General features: G+C 42.0%; 2 protein-coding genes across 2 annotated transcripts in view; one reads left to right on the forward strand and one right to left on the reverse strand.

Moving 5' to 3' along the window:
• Positions 1 to 1,775: 1,775 nt before the first annotated feature.
• Positions 1,776 to 10,936, reverse strand: acmsd (aminocarboxymuconate semialdehyde decarboxylase; the record flags this gene model as incomplete). Its single annotated transcript, XM_083776399.1, has 10 exons — positions 1,776 to 1,838; positions 2,299 to 2,397; positions 3,456 to 3,628; positions 4,108 to 4,203; positions 4,574 to 4,667; positions 4,983 to 5,219; positions 6,842 to 6,891; positions 7,124 to 7,220; positions 8,299 to 8,343; positions 10,880 to 10,936. The coding sequence occupies 10 exons, from the start codon at positions 10,934 to 10,936 to the stop codon at positions 1,776 to 1,778; spliced, it is 1,011 nt and encodes a 336-aa protein (XP_083632525.1).
• Positions 10,937 to 15,479: 4,543 nt separating this feature from the next.
• tmem163a (transmembrane protein 163a) overlaps positions 15,480 to 23,013 on the forward strand; it is a gene marked incomplete at both ends in the record, with an annotated part of 70,600 nt that continues 63,066 nt past the window's right edge. The window contains one exon of the mRNA XM_083776579.1: positions 15,480 to 15,693. Within this exon, the coding sequence (XP_083632705.1) occupies positions 15,480 to 15,693 (214 nt within the window). The remainder of the gene's footprint in view (positions 15,694 to 23,013) is intronic.

The following is a 23,013-nucleotide window of genomic DNA, read 5'->3' on the forward strand; positions in this document are numbered from 1 at the left end:
AAAACGAGTCCAAAAGCTAGTCGCAATTTGCAACACTAGATTTATTTTTTTAATAATGGGATGAATCTACTGCTCTCGTATCGATTCTGACATGATGAGAGTCTATGGGGTCCGTGTATTTTACGGCAGTATTCAGAATACGGTTTGGTGTTCTGAAAACTGTTTGTCAAATATATAAATGTTAAATTAAAACATAGAATACAGTTCGTTTTCTGAATACTGTTTAGAAAGGGTTCATTAAAAACGTAGTTTTAACCCTATGGGACGGGTAATGAAGGATATAGAGTCTATATCCTTCATTATCCATGTGGGTCTTCGATCCCCCCCCCCCCCCCCCCCCCCGCCCCTCAGATGTCTGCCTACCAGTGACATCATCGATAGGGCATGTCATTATGGAAGGCATATTCGCATGCTAATACAAATTTATATATTTGATTGATTTAATAGTTTATTAGACAGAGATGTAAAAAACGAAAACAGTAGAGTCAAACATTTAGTCCAAAAAAATCCTTGTTTCCATTTCGGCCCTATGCAATCAATTCATAGATAGACATGATATGAAGAATAACGAAAAAATTCAGTATCATCACAGGAAAAACACAATGTACAATGTTGGATCACTTACAGTAGGCCTGTTTTAAAAGTAGGCCTACTGTAAGTGATCTGTTTTGAGGGAGGGGGTCAGTAGCCTCGCGTTGCGATACTAATATACCACTGCGCTATCCGCCTCGGGGCATATATGCATATGCAATAGGGGTGGGTGAAGTGTGGCTGCGCCAGGCTAGGGGGTCAGGGCATCCCATGCTTTGGTGGCAGTGCTGTAGAAGGATAATTTCACATATTTGTTTTTAAAGTGGGTGGTACCAGATCTTTGTTCTCACTCCCATATTGGTTCAGCGGACATACATTACAACAAATATAATATAAATATTTGTCATATTCTTGCCATCTGGATTTGACCATTCAAGTGTAGCTTTATTAGCCAGCTTCAACAAAATATCTATAAAGCAGAGATGGTCGCTTGTAAAACAAGAAATGATCACATGTGATAGTTGTCTTTATTTAGTAACAAACGCTCCTCTCAACTGGCCGGTCTCAATCATAACATTACGTTACATAACATTGGGTGGTGTCTCTAAGGATTTCTGTCACATGCTTCCTGTTACATGTTTCCTGGACCTGAGTAACCCCCCCCCCCCCCCCCCCCCCCATCCCCGGTTAAAAAACAGCAGAGAACACTGACATCACCAAGTTTGGAGCAATGCCCCTCTCTTATTGGTTAGCAAAATACAAGGAAGTGGGCTTCCTTCCTATATGCCAGATCTTCCAATGCATTTCCCCAGAAAAATTGGACGGGTTTAGGACAGCTTTTTTGGAAAGTGAGGGGCACTCTTATCATCGTACATCATCATACAATCATACATCATCTCCGGCCAATCACAAATTGCGTCATGTCATCATGACATAAAATAGACACTATGGGAATATTTTTTTTATGTAGCACGAAGTTTGTGGACGGACACTAAAAGCTGCATAGGAACCCCTAAAAATGACTGCATGGTTTGGCCTGGAGCACCACAGAAGAAATGAGTCATAGTTCAAAATAGTGGGTGATCGAGTAAAATGTTTTATTTAATACAGTAATATTGGAATTATAACAAAACAATACTTATATCAGGCTTATAAGATAGCCCACTTTAAGAACATATTCTATTTGAAATTGACATTATATGTGAAACATTTTGAAATCCAGCTTGGCTGTTATGATATTCATATTACTCAAATTGTTCTCTGTTGAGCCCCAAAAACTCCAATGCGTTCCCGGCGAGTAGTTTATCCTGTAAAGCAAAAGTGCACAGGGCATAATTCATATAGGTTTTCAGTTTAACTGAGAACATAAAAGCCTATGAAATAACATCTACATGTACTTTATTCATAAGGCAAGTACAGTATGGAACCTTATGTATAGGCCTTTTAAAGGTTATCCAAGAAAATCAGCCACTTTCAATCTAGCGTCTCTATTTTGGGCATGCCAATGATGCCACTATACAAGTATACAGTAGGGACATTTTCAAATTACCGATTTACAATTGCAACAAGCTTGTAGATGGGGTATTTAATCACGAAGTAAAGTACAGTATAGGGCTTAAGTGGTTGATCTTCACTCAGGGCATAGTATTGTACAGTAAATACTATAGAGCCTGTATTATTACCTACATGTTGGGATTTTAAGATTTTAAGATTTTAATTAGTGTTGAGTCTATTTGCTTTCATCGTATTTCCAAACAATTACTGTACCTTCATGGTCTCGTCAAACTCATCCATGGACTCAATCAATGATCCAGGCTGTAGTTCACCCAAGGGGAATGGGTAATCTGTTCCCAGCATTACTTTATCCTAAATACAGAATAATATAATAATAATTTAATTTAGCATTAGGCCTACATAATGTCAGTTAATCTTTTAATCTTCGTAATATCGCAATATATGGCTGTAAGTAAGTGTTGTCTTGTCCTGGTTAATGACTTAAATCTATCTTAAACTTTCAAAAGTGTTCAGAAAATAATCAAAAGAAAATAGCCGATCTACAAGCCCACGTGTCGCGATATGACACGTTGTGTGCTTGACTGCTTGTAGATCTTATTATTTTGTTAAAAAAAGAAAAAGAAATTGTTGATTGCGACCATATGGTCGCAGTTTACTATGAAAACCTGAACTCCCGTTGGTTCGTCACGCCTCCATATATGGTCATGCCCCGTGACATCACGCCACATGACATCACGCTTCCATATATGGTCACGTCTCGTGAAATCATGCCTCGTGACACGTCACGCCACCATATATGGTCTCCATATGTGAAGATCACGACACTGACCTCATCAAACCCTGGATAGCTATACATGGAGAAGACCGGATCATCACCAATATCTGCATATATGGAGCCGGCCAGCAACTCTACATCTGACCTTGGATCTCCATATATGGAGCTGACCTGTTCTGACATTCCATATGTTGATCCTTCCCCATCCATCCTTCCTCTTCGATGTCTCCCTTTTGATTGATACCTGTCCATTCAAACTCTAGACAGGCCCGTCTAGAGCCCGGCAGCCGGCGAAAACTAGATCGAGTTCTCATCAGGCCCGAAAATTAAGGCCCGGCCTTACCTGGGCCCTCATCAAACACTGTACACTCAAGACACTGCCCCCGTTGGCACCCTTAGATCTCGATGCTGACCTGTACTGACATTCCATATGTTGATCTGACCCCCCCATGCCAAAGCGCCAGCGCTCGACCAGCAGTCTGACGTCACCCAGGCGGATGCGTGTAACCTACTAAAGGTCACAAGGTGTAACCTACTAAAGGTCACATACTAAAGGTATCAAGGTATTTGGTAGGCCGATTAATTGCCTTATAGACCTTTTATATGGCATGGTTAAAAAAAACAATCAGCTCACTTTTCCAATAATGTCAATGAGCAGCTTAAGGGCAACGGGGTCATGAACTAGAGAGTCAGTGTAGAAAGAGCCAAGGTATTTCCGTGGGCTGATCTTATTGTCCACAGCACACAAGTCAGGGCGAACTTTGTGTCCGTGTTCAATTCTGCCTATGGTGAATGGAAAAGAACCTCCTGTGAACAGACAAATAAACAAGCATCAGGCATCACATACACAGTATGTGTACATTTAACTCTACATCAATTTGATTACATTTGTACACTCAGACTTACAAATGGATAAATTAACAAATTTACTGTGTATTGCCAATAAACCAATTCAGACCCGATTAGAAACCTCTATGATAGAATAATAAAATGTAGGTTTTAAGAGTTATCTTGGCAATTTGTGTAGATTTCATTATTTTCCAATAGATCATAAAATCAACTACATACTATATTGATAATGCAACTGAAATTATTTTGTCCAGCAACAAGCATGGATTTTTTGTTTTATTGTTTTATTGTTAAATTTGTCAAGTCAAATCACAGAACACCCCTTCTCTCTTAACAGTGTGAGAGAGTGCCCACCTTTCTTCACCCTTTGAAAATGAAAATTGTCCTTTTGTGACTTTATGGATTCTTTGGTCTATACAGTAGGCTATATACTATACCTCCATGAGCAAAGCAGACCTTTAGTTTCGGAAATCTCTCAAAAACACCTCCAAATATCATCGAACAAATAGCCATGGTCGTCTCTGAGGGCATACCTTGAAACACAAAATGCAATAATTGTTTTTACTCTGCTGCATCTACAATATGGTGACGATTTAAGTTTGTTGACTATGGCTCATGCCATTAAGCAATTTGTGCAAGAAGGCCTGCTAAAATACTTCTGACCTTCTCGCTGTTTTAGTGGGCAGTTTCAAGAAACTGAATGGGTAATCTGGTTTACAAATGATCCTTCTCCATTTCTCTAATTATGCAGCGTAAATAAAACATGAATCCCATTCCCAATTCCCAACACATGCTCCAGTCTAGGAAATGTTATTGTATCGGGGCCTATTCGGTATTGTATTGCACATCGACTGGTCTTGGCGACATATTTGATACCTGCTCTTCCCTCTCCCCTTTACTCACCCACCAGCCAGGGCAGCCAATACTTAGCCATCCTCCCATCTGTCTGCATGTCCCAGGGGTGGACAAATAAGGAACAGTTCAGCTCCTCTGCTGCCTGTACAGAAGACACATTGCACATAACAGTACATAGTACACACAAACTGGTATAACCAAGTTTAGGGATCACTTAGGGCTGTTTCATGAGCAAGAATGCCCTCTGTATACACGGAGGAATGGAATAAGAGCATAGAACAAGCACATTAAGTACAGTGCAGCCTATTACAGTAGCTACCTTCAAAACCTCCAGGCACATTTCTTTTTAGACATCATTCATCTCAGTGCATTATTACCACCCTGTGCTCTGTGGGGGGAGGGGGGCCTTAGAGGAAGTATACAGTACAGTATATAATTACAGAATATAATATCTTACAGCATAGACAGGGTGGAGTTCAGGGGCGTTGAGTTCCCAGTCATTGATATGGGAGCCAATCTGCACACCAGGGAAGCCCAGCTCCTTCACACAGCGCCTCATCTCCTGCACAGCCAGGTCAGGGGCCTGCATGGGCAGGGTGCCAAGACCCACAAATCTCCTGGGGTAGCTACGCACTGTCTGGGCTAAGTCATCGTTCAGTAGGACACAGAGATCCAGGGTGTCCTGGGGTTTAGCCTGTAATCAGATCATATACTAGAAATACTGTGTCGCGGTTGTATTCCTCCACATGTGAGTCCAGACTTATATAGTCTAGATATGTAATTAGAATTTAATGGACATGTCTTGTGTGAGGTCACAGTGATCCTGACCTTTTACCACCTACTTCTAGCTAGTGAAAGTGGAAAACTGCCAAATGTCATGACATTCCCTTTCCCTCCAGACGAAATATCACGTTGATATGACAATGTTGGTACAAAAACATAATGCCTTTGGCCATGGCTGTCAGCCATGGAGGCATAAAACCAAAAAACTAGTCAATGATCTAATGTGGACTGTGGAGAGGGGGGGAGGGGTGAAAAATTCATGAAACACAGGTGAACTAATGTGGATCTCAAGATCAACATTGGAGTGGTGTGTCTTTGCGTCAGACTGCATGTGACCAGCCCTGACGTCACAGGCTGGTTGGTCACATGAAGTCCTAGCCCTACAAGCAGAACCCAATGCTACTGAAGTTTCTGACATTTTTTAGACCCAGAGCATGGGGTCTTATTCCACCTCCACCCTGCCACCGGGTACGCACACATAAATAAACGTAAATACCTTCGGATACGTTCTTCTGCGCTCTTTGACGGCTTCTTTTCGTTTGAGGGCTTCTGAATCTGTGAACTATAAGTACCTATAAATACCGCCGCGAATATCTCCTGTGGCACGGAAGCCGTTAAGTATGTTTGACCGATTTGGTCGCTTTGATTCTTCTTTTCCTTCCTTGTTTATTGACACCTCATTGTACCGCCTATCTGGCTAGCTAGTGGCGCTATAGCTATGACAGAGCAGATCAGAGGCAGGAACGTAGCCGGCACAAGCCAACCGCACATCGGGAGGCGGTACAATAAACTGTAAATAAACAAGAAGAATCAAAGCGACCAAATCGGTCAAACAAAGTACTAAACGGCTTCCGCGACACAAGAGAATTCGCAGCGGTATGTATAGGTACTTATAGTTCACAAATTCAGAATAACTCAAACAAAAAGAAGCCGTCAAACGGCGCAGACACGACGTTAACGACGATATTTATGTCTGCGTTATATCATTTCAATACGAAAATATAGATACGCACAGGGACCCTACGCAAAGTGACATCCAAATTTCAGAAAAGCTTTACGGAGGGTTCCGAGAGGGGCTAATGAAGTCCGAGATCCACGTTTTCAGTCCACATTCAGTTGTCTTTGTGCCCTTGTGTCCGGGTAGCTCAGTCGGTAGAGCTCTCGTCTTTGGAAAACAAGGTTATGGGTTTGATCCTGGGCACCACCGACGCAGCACATGAGTAACACGGCTTGGCTTGCGTGTGGCAAGTACTGGTAGCTGATGGTAGGTGTGGTGCTCCACCTCAGCATCCATCTCCCAGGGGTCTAGTGCATTGTATCCAAGCCCCATTGACATGACTACTTCATCGGCCTACTATTATGCTGGTGTGCAAAATGTATTTGGCGCTACTCATTATAGCAGTTTGCTAAATTAGCTCCAGATACACAGGCAGCCAGACACTCACACAGACAGACTGACCCTCTATAGGGCTCACCTCCTGCTGAGCAACGTCATACAAACTAACATACGGTAACAAACAAACAAGGCCTTACCCAGTAACTGAACATCACAGGAACAGTGGAAAGCGCTTGAACTGTAACCCCTGGATGCAAAAAGAAACATTTGTATATTTTTCTACAAAAGGCTGTAGTGTTGTTGTCCATACAGTATGTAGCATTGTAGCAGTGTAGCCCTGACTGAATTCCAGCAGCCTAATATCTCCTTTGGCCTTGGCTTGACCAAGAGAGGATTCTCCTTTGGGTTAGCGCTAGATGTTTGTTTTCCCATGCAGGAGACCCTGGATTCAAATTTGAGGTGTCACTGGTCACACCTACCATATTGATCCATATCCTGTATCCGTGCGTTTGCATCCCAGCAGTTTTCTTGTATCACTCTGAAAAGTTTTCCATCCTTCATCATCTGTGCTTCACCCTGAAATATAAAAGAGATCTGTGACGCCATCCACATAGACTACTATGGATACACTATGGTAAAAGCCTGCAAGTTGAGAATTGTTCCCATCCATATCCGTGTGTGGCACTGTGAGGGTCTGCCAGCTCTGCCTTACAGTGTGTGGTTGTGGTAATCATACTGTAATATGGAACACAGCCCACAGGCCATTTGCTCAATGAAATAAAAGAGGAAAGAACCTTTTTATCATTTCAGTATTGCAAATTGCAAGCCATAAGCTTCCATGGCCACATGATGGCAGCAGAAGGCTGATTCATGTTTCTCTGACACTAGAGAATAATAAATTGCCACCTTGAAAAAAAATCTGTTTAATCTGCTATTAAAAAGTAGGTAGGTAAAACCTGTATCTAGATAAGGCCTCAAGGCTCATATAATTACACATACAAGTAGCACAGGAAAGATCCAACCATATTCACAAGTGCACTTTAGTGTGTCTTTGAGCAAAGGCTGCCTAGATCAAAATCTGGATCAGGTTTTTATCAGTATCAGGACTTCGTAATGCCCAGGTCTTTGTGTCAGAGAGGCTATTTTTACTGCAGTCGTGCTGTGGGTCATGTATATATATATATGTCCTTATGCTTAGATAGATCATGCCAGAACTCCAGTGACTGATGGAAAAAGTTGCACTGCCTCAGCAGATGCCTGAGCACACTTGTATTGCTTGTGTTCTGTTCTGTTGCAGCCCATCTCGGAGTGAATCATTGCACTGATCCAGTAACTGCATGCTGTCCTGCAGCTGTTCCCACAGCGAGACCCAGGCTGACTAGTGAGGTGAAGCTATGCTACCTGCGGTGTTCTGCTCACGTAGCACGCGCGTCATGCAATTGCATCATGCATGCATGTGCAAATGCTTGCATCAGCGTGCCTGGCACGTACTGTACATATGGATGTGACGCAATATAACACCACACACACACACACACACACACACACACACACACACACACACACACACACACACAATGCATTTACATCTATGCATTTTACACACATTGTTTGCACACATTGTTAAATAAAGTGACATCAAGACTTACTGTACCTTGCAATGATGGTGAAGCTGAACAAACCCACCATACCCATACCTCTGAAACACACACAACCAGATATGTAGTTTGAACAAAAGTAGGCCTACAGGGTTTTATTTAGTCTATTGGACTACAGCTTAGATTTAAAACATGCTTTAGTATTCGTTGAAGCCTTATATCCCATAGGGGACGAAGAGGACTAAGTAAGTTAGTAAACTTTAACACAGCTGTTTACAGTGTTTAGATTAGAAGAACATGGGCAATTGGTCATCTATTCTAGACCTATCTCCATTTCACCAAATTCAACATAATGCATAATAATATAATGCATGCAGGACATGCAACACATTTCCTGAGGCAATTGGACCCAGTATTTTGTAGTCACGTCATGAATTAACCACTAGATTAGCCCAATATTCCGGAGTCTCCTTCCACCATGTTAGTAAAATAACAACGAGTATTACTCATAAGGCTATATAATTGCATGCCTTTCATTCTGTGGTATACAGACAGAGGTGGCGATGGCCCCGGCAAGCTCCAGTTGGCCTTGGTGTTGAAAAATATGGCCATAAAATGTCCCATATTAATTTAGGGATAATTCATCCATACCTAGGCCTATACAGCCTACTGATCAGGGAACTTGAGAGAGGAGGTTTAATGTTCATCCTTAAGAACTACAGCTATCCATAATGCCAGTCTTAGCAAGAAAGAGATCTATCTGAATGTGTTGAAATATGGACTGGTATGCATACAGATGAGCCCTCAAATCATTTGTATGTGTGCAATGCGGTCGGTGAATCCCCATCTCATATCCTCGATCCAGATTATTATAACATGCACTTTGTTTGTAGTCGAGAAGAATGCAAAGTGGATTGTATAGTCCTGTACCTTCAATGTAACTAATGGAGCTGCTGGTTTATTAAACTAGAGGTTTGGGCCGCTACGCGGCCATCACGTCTAGAGTGGTTGTGGGACCAACGGGTCATCGGGTTCTCATTCTCAATTTGTCGGTTGGGACCCCCAGGTGGTCCTAATAGGATTTCGGGGGGTCCCGTATCTAAAAGGATAACCCCAAAAAGTCCTGAGGACCTGTTTCCATTGAGGTCCTATGCATTCAGATGACAGTAAAGTGACAATTTAAGGTATTTTTAATACCAACATACATACATTACTGCATCAAAAGTCATCAACAAACTATACTATGAAAACTGATCAAACATTGGCCAAATTGCCAAATTATATAAGGAGGCAAAAAAAAATGAAAATAGGTTGGTTGATCTAAGTTGTGAGCTTGTAGATCTGCTATTTTCACAATATTTATCTGTGGAACTGAACACCTACAATTCCAAGTGCCTATCAGGGTGGGCGTTCCCCAGTTCAAATATGATTATTTTGGGGGGTCGTGGCCTGAAAAGGTTGAGAACCACTATAACACTGGCAATAGCAGTTAGTACAGTTAGTTCTAAATGTTTGCTTTGGAGAATGTGCTTGATAATCACACTCCATCCTTCCTTCACAAATGGAACTAAAAGCATGTTCAAGACAAAAATAAAACGATGTATTCTTCGTACAGTATAGGCTTTGTCACTATAAGACTAGATTTCGATTACAGTTTTGAAAGAAAAGATTTGAACAGTTCTGAATGGAGGCAGTTTAGAAAAGCTAAACTGTCAAATAAGTTATTAATTTATGCTTATTAAGCATAAATTACCATATTCTAATGATTAGAATTAGTAGCTCATTAGTATTAGTAGCTCATTAGTATAAAATAGATTAGAATCTATTCTAGCTCATACTACTCAGTACTCAGTGTCCATGTAATAAAGGTGGTTTTGCAATCAGGGAACCTGATGAGCCCAGGGGTCCTTGAGAGGGGTGCATGGCATGGCGTACCCAGCCAAATGTGTTTAATGTCACTATAATTCAATCAAATTCACTTGAAATTATTAATATTTCAATATCACCATGTCATTTTCATATCAGTGTCATATCAGAATCAAATAATTGGTTCTAGACCAATGGCCTAATGAAAGTCACTTTGGGGGTCTCTGGCATACAAAATAAAAGTCTTGGCCTGCATGGGGGCGAGGGAACAAGACAAACCCTCTCTCCTCTCCACCAGTGAATTTGGCCAATCATTAGCTAAATCCTTGCATTCATATTGACACAGACAGTGGAACAGACGCGACAGCACAGCAAGGTTGGTGCCAGTCACTGATTAAAGTTTAACCAGCCAGAGAGAACACAGATTTATGGGGTGGACCGACCGTGGTCTATCCAACTTCTCTCTGACACGCAATGGGAAATTACATTACAGTTTCTTGCCATTGACACAAGTTTATCCAACAAGGTATATGCTAATGTTGTTGATAACATGATAATAACACAGTGAAGAATGCATGCATATAGGCCTATACCACAGGGTTTGACAAAATTAATATCTTATCTTAATCAAGATTATTGCATGGTTTGATGGCAGATAGCTGCCATATAAGACTGATTGTGTGCATATTTACGCACGTTGACTCATCAGGCCGTCAAGTTTAGCAATAACTTTAGGTGCACTTTTTGGGGATATTCTCTTCCAGTGCCTACCTGCTTCAAATCGGGCCATTCCTTTGGTAAAATATGATTATGTATATCAATCTTCATCCTGCTGATCTCCTTTACCGGCTTCAAGTAAACGTGGCAGATTCTGTTACTGGTGTTTTACAAAGTGTGTCAAAACAGCTTTACAATCGTGTAGTAGGTTGTTCCCCGCCCAGCCACCCATCCCCCGGGCACGAACCAATGAACTGACCTGATGCAGATACACCTTCAACCTGATCATGTAGGCTATTCGTCCATGCTCGCTGTCTCCACCAGGCCAAAGGCATAGGGAGAGAGTATGTTATGCACCATGTCCGTCCGTCCGTCCGTGTGTGTGTGTGTGTGCGTGCGTGCGTGCGCGCATGCGTGTGTGTGTGTGTGTGTGTGTGTGTGTGTGTGTGTGTGTGTGTGTGTGTGTGTGTGTGTGTGTGTGTGTGTGTGTGTGTGTGTGTGTGTGTGTGTGTAAATAACACCATAGGTGAGGATATTCTTATTTTCACTATTAAAGCCCGTTTACAGGTGTTGCCGACCAAGTTCAACTTGACAACCTGGTACCCATCAGCACACGACCCACACTGCATCCTACATCCAGTAACACATGACAAAGAAACAGTCGCACACATCTTAAATGGTTGCAGCCACTATAAAGGACTGTACATTGCCAGACATGACCGTCTGGTGGACCTGGTCTCAGACAAGATCAGAGGAGTACAGGACAGGACAACAAGAATGTATAAACACAGCACTGTAAAAATAGACTGGTTTGATCACAATGACACGCATGTCAATTCACTACAAGATATTCCAAATACCCCAGATATTGTGTTCATCAATGAAATTAGAAAAACTGTCACTATATTTGAAAGAGGCTGCCCATTTGATTTGTATATGGACACTTGTTTTACATCCAAACTTATGAAATATCAGCTTCTGGTGGAACGTATTATGGCCTTGGGATATAACTGTCAACTTATTGTCCTTGTATTTGGAAGTCGGGGCCATGTCCATAAACTTGTGCTCAGGGGTCTGCAATTGGGTGGATTGCTAAAAACAAATGCAAAAAAGCTGGCTAAATACTGTTCTGTCTCAGCTACGGGCAGTCTGTCCATCTGGAGAAGGCGTTGTTTCATTTATCCCTAGGTGGCTTAAAAAACCCCAAAACAAACATCCTGTCTAGTAGTGTCAAGTAATAGTATATAGTCAACAATGAGCTATATATATATATATATATATATATATATATATATATTTATTTTTTCTCCTTTTCCCTCTGTGTGTTAAGCATGTGCAGCAGCTATATCTGGTTGGACCATATAATGTATAACCTAATTCTGTTCAGTGTTTGGGTCTATCGTATTACGCCTCTTGTGCAGATCCAAATAAAATAATTCAAATGTGTGTGTGATGATGATCAGCTAATCTCTGGCACCGTTGGCTTGATCGCAGTGAAACTATGAGTACACACACTCGCTGGATGCCACAGCTGAACCTCTGCCCCAAATTGTTCACATTGGCCCGTAATAGTGCCACCTGGAGGCCGATTTTTGCAAAACACATTTTTTAACATGCAGTACACCCAGATTTTAGATTAAAACGAAACAGGTCTTTCAGATTTTTCATACTCCATCCTGATTGGCTATAAGATTATCTTCCAAAGTTTGCAGGAGTGCTTCGTTTTCAACAAAATACCTCAAATCATGAACACAGCGTGCAATTTATGTGACATTTTGTAACCACATTCCCACAAGGCCAAGAAATAAATGCCACTTGAAATTTTGCAAATCAGCCTCATGGTGGCGCTATAACAGGCCGATTTACCTTTAACTGCACAGATTTGTGTAAAACTTTGTATGAGCACTCCCTATAGGTCTGTAGAGACTATATGGAAAACCATTTTTCCCTGCATTTTTCACATCTGGCTTTTATAGCGCCACCAGGAGGCGGACTTATGTAAAACACATTGATATTACACCTTCAGATTTTGTGGCCCCTTTTGAATAAAATGCCATCATGAACCAGTGTCTGATAGTGGTGAAACTGTCCTTTAGAGGAGGAAGAAATGCCACTTGACATTTTTCACTTGACACCTTTGCATGCATTTTTCAAGTGTGCCTTTTATAGCGCCATCAGAAGGCCGACTTATGTGAAACACATTGTTTATAGTCCTTCAGTCTGAAGAAGGACTAATATGATTTAATCCAAATATCTGCTCAAATCGGTATAGTCATGAGACCTGTAAGACGAATCTGTCTGCATTTTTTCCATCTAAAGTTTGCAGGTGTGGCCTGTTTTGAACAAAATGCATCAAATCATGAAGGCAGTCCAATTAAACATTGCATGCACATTTCCACTATGTTGAGGAACAAATGCCACCCTTTTAACATTGCCCTAGCTATAATTATAGCATACACTTTCAGGCAGGATTCCACATGAAAATCTGTATATTTGTCAGAATGCATTACTTACATTATACATTACATAAACCAATTCCATTAGCATGCATTTGTATATACCCCACATTGCTATTTCATGCAAATTAACTTATCCCTCTTAACAATGTACTGGACTTTTCTGGTGTCTGTACAATACATCACTTTTTATACCATCTTAATATCCTTTATGCCTAATCTTGTTTAGCATGTTTTTTTTTTACATAGTTTTATAAAATAGCAAACATTGGTTTATGAGCACACAATGCATCAACCTGTTTTTCTTTGTGATCCTGTCATAAAAAATACTACAACACTACAAGTTCCGTCCATGGCAAATATAGAATTTTGACAAAAATCCCTGCATGGTCATAGTCACTAGCCTATGCATTAACCACTCACTTTAACCCCGAAGTCCCTAATTGGGCATATAGGCAAAAATATTACACAGTTTTCAATACATTTTAAAGGGATTGTGACATAAAACATTTTTTTCATTATTTGTTTTGTTTTGTTTTCACCCAAAATGCACCCAAAATACCTGAACTTTTGACATTCAGTAGATTTTCTGGCTCTCTGGTCTCTGGCTCAAACAAGTGCTCTGATTTCCCTGCTGTTCGTGATGTAAGAGCCAGCAAATCCCATATATGTCAATGGGATTTGTCAGCAGATGTCACTGTTTTCACTGTATTGCCTGTTTTCATTGCAGCTCAAAAGGCTTCCAAACCCCAGAGAAAACTACAGACCACAGAAAATCCAATGAATGTTCAAAGTTCAGGTTTGGGTGTAATTCAATTAAGGTCATAAAACCTAAAAGAAAAACGAAAAATGAAAATGAATGTCATGAAACCTTTAGAATGTGCAAGCTCACCAAACAATAATGAATGTAGAACTGTGGACATTATAATAACGTTTTACATTACAGGATGAGAAAGTAGGCCTGGCTATAGGCCTACATATTGACTTAGAGACTTAGGTAGCATCCAATAAAACCACTTCATAAATTGAACACATATCGCTTTTAAATGATTTGATCATAGCCTATATGCTCTTGATGTAATAATCGTGGGCATTGTGTTTTCAATATATGGACTTTAATGGACCTTAGAGTATATATGTTGGACCTAATCTATTCCATTTCACTCACCACTTGAAAGCGCTTCATGCGTAAATGTGCACCACCTCGTGGCTAATTACGTGCATTACGTGTCTAAAAACCCGGTTTTTCGGCTGCCACAGCCGAGACTGTCGGCAGCGCAAAATCTGGTGTGGCAGCACCCTCTGCGTGAGCGCACGGCACGCGTTGGGACTGGACCTATAAGTGCGTGTGCACGTGTTTGCGTATTCGCGTAAACGCGCGCTGAAAAGCCTGGTGTAACTCGGCCGTCACTCAAACAGTCGCACACTGTCTCTCACGCACACACACACACACACCACACGCACACGCACACGCACACGCACACACACACACACACACACACACACACACACACACACACACACACACACACACACTATTGTTAAAAACACATAAATTTATACTGAAATAGCATTTAGCTACTGAAATGCCCAACAATCCTTAATTTAGTAGGTGAAACGTAGCATATATATAGGTTACTTAAAAAAATACCCATGTGTTAATTGAACTCTTAAAGAGTATAGCATATATATAGGAACCAAATTGGCCCGTATTTGGTTGAATTTGTGCACTCGGAGATCAATTAAGTCGGTATAGCCCTAGTATGGGAGTTGCCAAGGGGCTGATGGAAGAGGTAGGGAGGAGAGGGATAAAAAAAAAAAAAAAGAAAATGCTGGTACCCCCTATCAAATCGACAGCAGATCAGAGCGGTATCGCATCGCTGCATCTAACCTTTTAAGTAGCTACGTGTTTAATAAAGTCACTTAGACAAACAATTATATAGCCTACAAGACACCATTCTATTTTTTCCTCTCGTCGAAAACAAGGGGATAGTTTTGTATTTTGTTGCCGCTGATGCTGAGGAGATAAAAAGCGTATCTCCATCTCATCTATTCTCGCCGTCTCCTCTCCCCCCTGCGTGAGTCGACACACCGGTTGGCATCGCTGCCCCCTGGATGGCTGCTGCACTTGACAAACCGGTGTGATAAATTTTCTGCCTCTTCCTTGGACTTATTCCTGACATAAAAGAACTTCAACAATGACAGACCCGGCGACTCAAGAGTCCTGCTACCCTACAACAACTGTCCCAGACCCGGCTATCGTGGATCCGTCCTCGGCAGTGCGGAACGGCCAGTGCGCTCAGGATGGCTTTGCCAACAATCACCACCCACCTAAAAGAGCCAGCCAGCCCGACCCGTTTATCATGACAGGCCAGGAGGAGATGAAAATCAGCGACAATGTGGAAGGAGAAGGTAAAACTTTGTATTCCTCAGACCTCCACCTTGTTGTTTCAACATCCCGTGGTGGATGTTTAAAGCCCAACAGGAGTTATTTTTAGACGAGGTTATTTTTAGCCAAGCCCCGTTCTCATGTGAATTTGAATAATTTATGATAGCCATGAAGAAATCAAATGTTAGGCTATTCTGCCCCCCCTTGAGACAGTTCACCGCATGCAGTTATCAACTTATCATAATTATCTTAACAAAATAGGCCTACTCTCGTCTCAGATATGGTTTTAAGGGGGCTTTACTATTTGAATTAGGTTAATTTACACACGCACGCACGCGCGTGCACACACACGTCAAGCCAATTTCATTAGATTAGATGATCATGCCTTGCCTAATAAAACGTGCGTGTGTGTGTGTGTGTGTGTGTGTGTGTGTGTGTGTGTGTGTGTGTGTGTGTGTGTGTGTGTGTGTGCCAGCGCGCGTGTGTGTGGGTGTGTGTGAATGAAAACAATGGCGTTCTTGGCAGTGGTGGACAAAGTACTCACAAATGCACATTGTGAGCTTGTAGATCTGCTATTTTCAAATGACCGAAATGTGTAGGCTGAAGTGGTTAATGTACGTTTTGTAATAATAATACAAATCTACAAAGTATAGGTATGACTAAAGTTTTAAAATAAATGTAATGGAGTATAGAAGTAAAAGTACTGATAATTGGAAATACTCAAGTAAAGTACAAACACCTCAAATTTGTACTTAAGTACAGTAGTAAATGTACTTACCGGTTACTTTCCACCACTGGTTCTTGGTCCCAGTATACATCTGTGGTAAAGGAGGCTGAAATCAACCAAAAAAGATTTGGTGAAGGTCTGAAGAAGGACTACGGCTCGAAACGTTACCTTACCATATCTACCGTGACATACTGTACAGTAAGTACGCATATTGGCGTGGGATGAGATCTCTCATAACTCACTATAATTTTATTTACCAGTAAGACGCCTGAGGGCGAGAAGCGGTGAGGTCGCCTGCACGCGTCCGCCTGGGTGACAGCAGACTGCTGGGCGAGCACTGGCGCTTTGGAATGGGGGGTCAGATCAACATATCCACCTGGGTGACAGAAGACTGCTGGGCGAGCGCTGGTGCTTTGGCATGGGGGGATAAGATTAAACATTTCGGGCCTGTTTTTCACCGGCTTCCGGGCGCGGCTGCACTAATAACTTTGGGGCAGGCCCGTCTAGAGTTTAAAATTAAATGGACAGGTCTCAATCAAAAGGGAGACATCAAAGAGGAAGGATGGATGGGGAAGGATCAACATATGGAATGTCAGAACAGGTCAGCTCCATATATGGAGATCTAAGGGTTTGCGGTTTGAGGTCAGATGTTGAGTTGCTGGCCAATATTGATGACATCAGGGATCTCCATATATGGGTTTAATATTGAAGACATCAGGGATCTCCATCCCGAATGATGTCACGTGCTCCATCCCTGATGATGTCACGTGATGTCACGTGCCTGACACACAAACTGACGGGAAATACACGATTCCATAGTTAACTGCGACCTTCGGTCGCATTTCCTCTGTGGATCAATGTTGTTTGTCTTTCTAGGTATTATGTTTTATTTATCTATAGTATCAGTGAATATGTATTTGATTTGATTGCAAAATATGCTATTAAAAGAATTATATCATCATAATCTTCTATACTTATATATCAGCAGAATAACTAATCAATACAGAAAAGATTCTTACATTGCAATTACCCTGACTGAAACGACCATAGTCTGTACACTACAGTAGGCTATGGCTCAATAGCTCCGCACTCACTCTCTCAGATGCGCCTGCCAGCGTGCTGAGAGAAAATGGAAGAAGGATAGACTTCAGATCTCGGTTGAAATCCTATGTGGCTGTCTCTTTGACTACCAGAATGCGGTCAAATTGGCCAAGACCAACTATATTTCTGCATTAGTCTCCAAAAATAGCCATGAACCCCAGGTTCTTTTCAATGTTCTCAACTCCATCATCAATCCCTGTGAGCCCGCTCCTGTTGTGCCTTTACTCGCCCTTTGTGAAGATTTCCTCACTTTCTTTACTGCTGAAATCACCACCCTCAGGTCAGCTCACACCCTATACAGCCTTTACGCCCCCCCTTTATCTCCTCCCATTGCCACCCTCAGCCAATTTGATCCTGTATATCTAGCCCAACTCTCTGAAGTCATCTCTCACTTGCGCCCTACAAATAGTCCCTCCGATAGTATTCCCTCCAGTTTCCTCAAGGACGCGTTTGACACTGTTGGTCCGTGTATTTTGTTGCTTTTCAATACCTGCCTCAGCACAGGCTCAGTCCCGGTTACTTTCAAACAAGCCGTGGTGCAGCCTCCCCTAAAAAAGGCAAATTTAGACCCCTCCTCCCTTTCCAATTTTAGGCCAATCTCACAACTCCCGTTTCTTTCTAAGGCCCTGGAAAAGGTATAATCTACCTCCAATTGCAAGCTTTTTTAACCACTCACGGCATTCATGATACGTTTCAGTCCGCTTCAGACCTGGACATAGCACAGAAACTGCACTCCTAAGAGTCCTCAATGACATACGTCTAATTACTGATACAGGCTGCCCCACAGCCCTGGTGCTCCTTGATCTGACAGCCGCATTCGACACAGTGGATCATCGGATCCTGCTGTCCAGATTGGAGCACCACGTTGGAATTTCTGGCACCGCTCTAACATGGTTCAGGTCTTATCTGACCGACCGCTGTTTTAAAGTTAGACTAGGCCCCTCTAACCTGCGGCGTCCCTCAGGGTTCCATCCTTGGTCCCATCCTCTTTCTGCTCTACATGCTCCCACTAGGCTCACTCATTAAACAACACAATTTATCATTTAATTTCTATGCAGATGATGTTCAGCTCTACTTACCGCAAAATACGACCAGCACCGACCCCGCTCAGCCGCTGTTGAAGTGCCTCTCTGATATTAAATCTTGGATGAATACAAACTTTCTCACTCTGAACGAAAGCAAGACCGAAGTCATCATTTTCAACCATAACCCTAGCTCACCCATCAACCCACTCGGTCCCCTCAGTGATAACATCCGTTCTTCAGTTAAAAGCCTTGGTGTCACGTTTGACAATAACCTCAAATTCGACTAGCACATTAGCTCTGTGGTCAAGGCTAGCTTCTTTCAGCTTAGGCTTCTAGGTAGGGCAAAGGCCTATCTGCCCCGTACCGACCTCGAGAGTCATCCACGCTTTTATTTCTACTAGACTAGATTACTGTAACGCTCTTTATGCAGGCATCAATCAGTCAGCTATTAGGCATCTTCAGCTTGTTTAGAATGCCGCTGCTCGCCTCCTCACCAACACAAATAGGCGGGACCATATCACCCTAGTCCTCGCCTCCCTCCACTGGCTCCCTGTCCGCGTCAGAAATGATTTAAAATTTTTAAAAGTTTGTTTTTACAGCCTGTCCCCTCCATATTTAGCTGAATTGATCACTCCATACGTCCCAACAAGAGCCCTGAGATCGGCTAATCAGTCTCTCCTGATTGTGCCTGACACACATTTCAGGACCAGAGGAGATTGCGCGTTCGCCGTGGCCGGACTCAACCTCTGGAACGCCCTGCCGCTCCATGTTCGCTTTCAAATCCCTATTAAAGACTCATTTTTACTTTATCGCTTTTAATTCAATTTAATTGAAGTCTACCCATGTACGATGGTCCCATGTACTGCTTATTGTAATTTCCATTTTGCTCTCTGACACCTTGAAATAATGCTTTTCCTTCCTTTTTGTCCCTATATTCTATCCCCTTTTTTCTGTTTGCCTCTGTGTATGTTATTATGCTCTGTAATGTGAAGCACATTGGTTCTACCTCGGTCGTTGCAAATGTGCTATACAAAAAGTTTGATTTGTATTGATTTGAACATGAGTTTTCCCAAATTCCTTTTAGAGCAGCACTAAAGTGTGACAAGAAGGGGTATATATGTGGATCAATACATTTGTTTGTTTCTTTCTTTGAACAGGATTATTGTAGCTCTATCAGTGCAGTGGAAGTAACAGGGAAGGCTAGAGGTCATCGATGGTTCTATATGCCACAGGTCATGGGATGGTGTTAACTTAAAGAAACAATATGTGGTGTGTGTGCAAAGAAAGACCATTAAATCACCAAACAAACACACATCAAAAGCGTTTAACTCAAGGATCAGTTTTGGGTCTTCATATTCAAAGAGTGAACAGCTTTAGGGAATCAGGTTAATTGACCGTTTTTAATGATTATAATATCCACAATTATGAGTTATGTAATGCATTTAAAAGAACACACTAGTGTCTCATTTTACTTTACCAGGATACAGTCAGATCCACTCTGCTCATTAGGTGATGTTAAGAAAGCTCGTTAAGCCCAGAAGACTGTGAGGCATACATACTCATAGAGCTAATATAATGCACCAGCAATACATGAATGAAAGGAAAGGACATTGAGGACAGACCTGTTTGGCATCCACAGCCGTACTAGATGTTTGCGACTGTCAACACGCAAGCTAACACTAACAAATTAACACACACATGCGTGCGTGCACATGCCGCACACACGCACGCACACTCACACATAGTCAAGCTCTCACTTGTGCTCTTGTTCACTCTGTCTGTACCAGTCTTCCCACCAGTTTCCCTTAGAAGTTCTTTCATCTATTTGCATAAAAGTTTGTGCTATGTGGCTCATGGAAAGCCTCTGCAGTCATCTGATCCAGCCTGCTGTATGCCTGGGCTTTTCAAACGTATTTATCCGATGGCCCACATTTAAAAATAGTTTCCCCTGAAGCCTAAAACAAGCTGTTGTCATTTATTTGCCTAAAGCAAAATGTTCCCTTTGAGATGATACGAAACGATTCGTTGGACCAGCTAATCTGGAGTTTTATTCAGCATACCATTACATTGTACATTGCAATGTCTGGACAGCTACAGAGACAATATAGCAGACCTTAACGGTATAACGGTCCTTGTTGACCCCTGAATTGCAATGTGCTGCTGATTTGCAAACAACACACCTTCTACTGCACCTCTCATCCTACAGTACACTGGTGCGTGGCAAGTCCCCTACCTACAAAATAAGCAGGCAGGGACAAACATAGCCCTGGTCCAGTGCGTCAGTGTCTCTCACTGACGCCCTGCCGGACACCCATCCACTGCTCTGTAGCAATTTTCCCACTGCCGTGCGAGGCTTTAGAATTAAACGAAAATAAACAAAACTATAGACCTGGGTAAAAGTCTATTCTCAAAGCTGGGAAATGTCTCAGTTCCCCAGCTTTTAGAGAGAAGCTGGACCCCTGAGATGCTTCTCAGCTTTGAGAATAGACTTTTACCAAGGTCTAGCAGGCTTTCTTTCGGTGAGCAGTTACGTCGTTTTGTTTATTTTCTGGGAATTATATAAAGCCTCGCACGGCAGTGGGAAAATTGCTACAGAGCAGTGGATGGGTGTCCAGTGCCCTGCGAGACTGAGAGAGACTCGCTGACGCACTGGACCAGGGCTAGGACAAACACCACTATGCCTCCCAAATTGGTCAACTCACCCATTCGCTGCACGCTTCACGCCAGTCTTCCTGCCCCCAAATTATTTGAGCCATTCTTTGGCATTTGAGTCTGGCATTGTCTTGGAAGTGCAAAATACAGTGAGTTTGTGAGACAGATCATATAGTCGTATATTTGTATGTAGAGCAGAATTTTGGTCTACGTATCGTAGTGCAGTGAACTACAACATGTAACATTTTGATATTCATTTTTCAAGCTCCCTATAGCCACAAAACGGAGCAAAATCCACGCAAGAAGCACCTTTGTTTTAATTTCCACACCACGTGACATCGATTCCTTTCCCCTATTCCACGTGATATCACTGTAGCTGAAAGAATAGGACCCTGTATTTGTAAAAGTTTTACTGTACATTTAGTGAATTTAGTGAATTTTGTGTGTGTGTGCGCGTGTGCGTGTGTGATGATGGGGGGCAGTAGTGGGAAGTCAGACAGCATGGTGGAATGTTGCCTCAATCTGCTCACATGATCTATGGCTGGGGGATCAGCATAGAAGGCATGTGCTTTACACATGCATGCACGCGCATGCGCACTCACTATACTGACACCTCTATCTCTTGCTCTCTTTCGTACTCTGTCTTCTGTACTCTGTGTTTTGTAATAATAATCAGAATCTACAAATAACTAGATACGTTTTAAAATAAATGTAACGGAATAAAAGTCAAATATAATTTTCGACTGAGATGTAGTACTGGAAATTAGACATACTCAAGCAAAGTACAAATACCTCAAAACTGTACTTAAGTATAGTATTTAATCCATTATAGGCAGGAACCCCTTTTTGTAACCCTACCCTTCTGGATGGGAACCTCTTTTGGGGTTCTGTACAGTATATGTACACACTACAGATTCAAAAATGTAAAAAAAAAAAAAAAAAAAAGATGCTGCTATATAAATATTTAAGTTTTTTTAGAAGGCGTTCTAAAGTAACTGTACTTAAGTTACTTTACACCACTGTAAAAACCAAGCACACACAGCTGTGGAATATCACGCCACTTCGCCTCCAGAAGCGGTCAATTCATCCACTTGCATGCCTCACGCCAATTTGCCTACTATGCAACACAATAGTACTGTTATGTATACTCATCTTATGATATTGAGTGTGTCATTGGAGCTAGAGCTAGGGCAACTATACCACATGATTCCTCTCTCTCTTTCTTACACACGCACACACACACACACACACACACACACACACACACACACACACACACACACACACACACACACACACACACACACACACACACACACACACACACACACACACACACACAATTTGTGGTTTGGTTATACATTATTTTGCTTCCACTGTGACTTAATCAATCTCTGCTCATATTGTCCTTCAAGCATAGATAACATGAGCACAAATACAGGAGATGCAGATAGTAGTACTTACATCCAGATTACCAAACTCTGTGATGTCACAGGGATGTACAGCTCCATAGAGAATTAATTATGAAAGCTCGCCATGGAAGTGAACAGGCCATTCATTGACATTAAAGGGTATATGCGTTGTGGTGTTGGCCTATAACTGATCTGGTTAACGTAATTGCTCATTTGGATGTGATCCACCCTGATTAATATAGCAAAAGTCCACAAAGTAATCTTTTCATTGGGTGTCACAGCAGTCAATGAGGTCATGACACCATGGATACAAAATATTAGCTCAGTCATCTCTGATGTTAGAAGAAGGCTGTAGCCTACAAATCCGCTCACAAGTCCGTACAAGCATTGCGGTCCATACCGGTTGATCTTCAGTAAACCTCGGGG

Source organism: Protomyctophum parallelum (genome assembly GCF_964188405.1).
Source record: "Protomyctophum parallelum genome assembly, chromosome: 11".
NCBI lineage: Eukaryota > Metazoa > Chordata > Actinopteri > Myctophiformes > Myctophidae > Protomyctophum > Protomyctophum parallelum.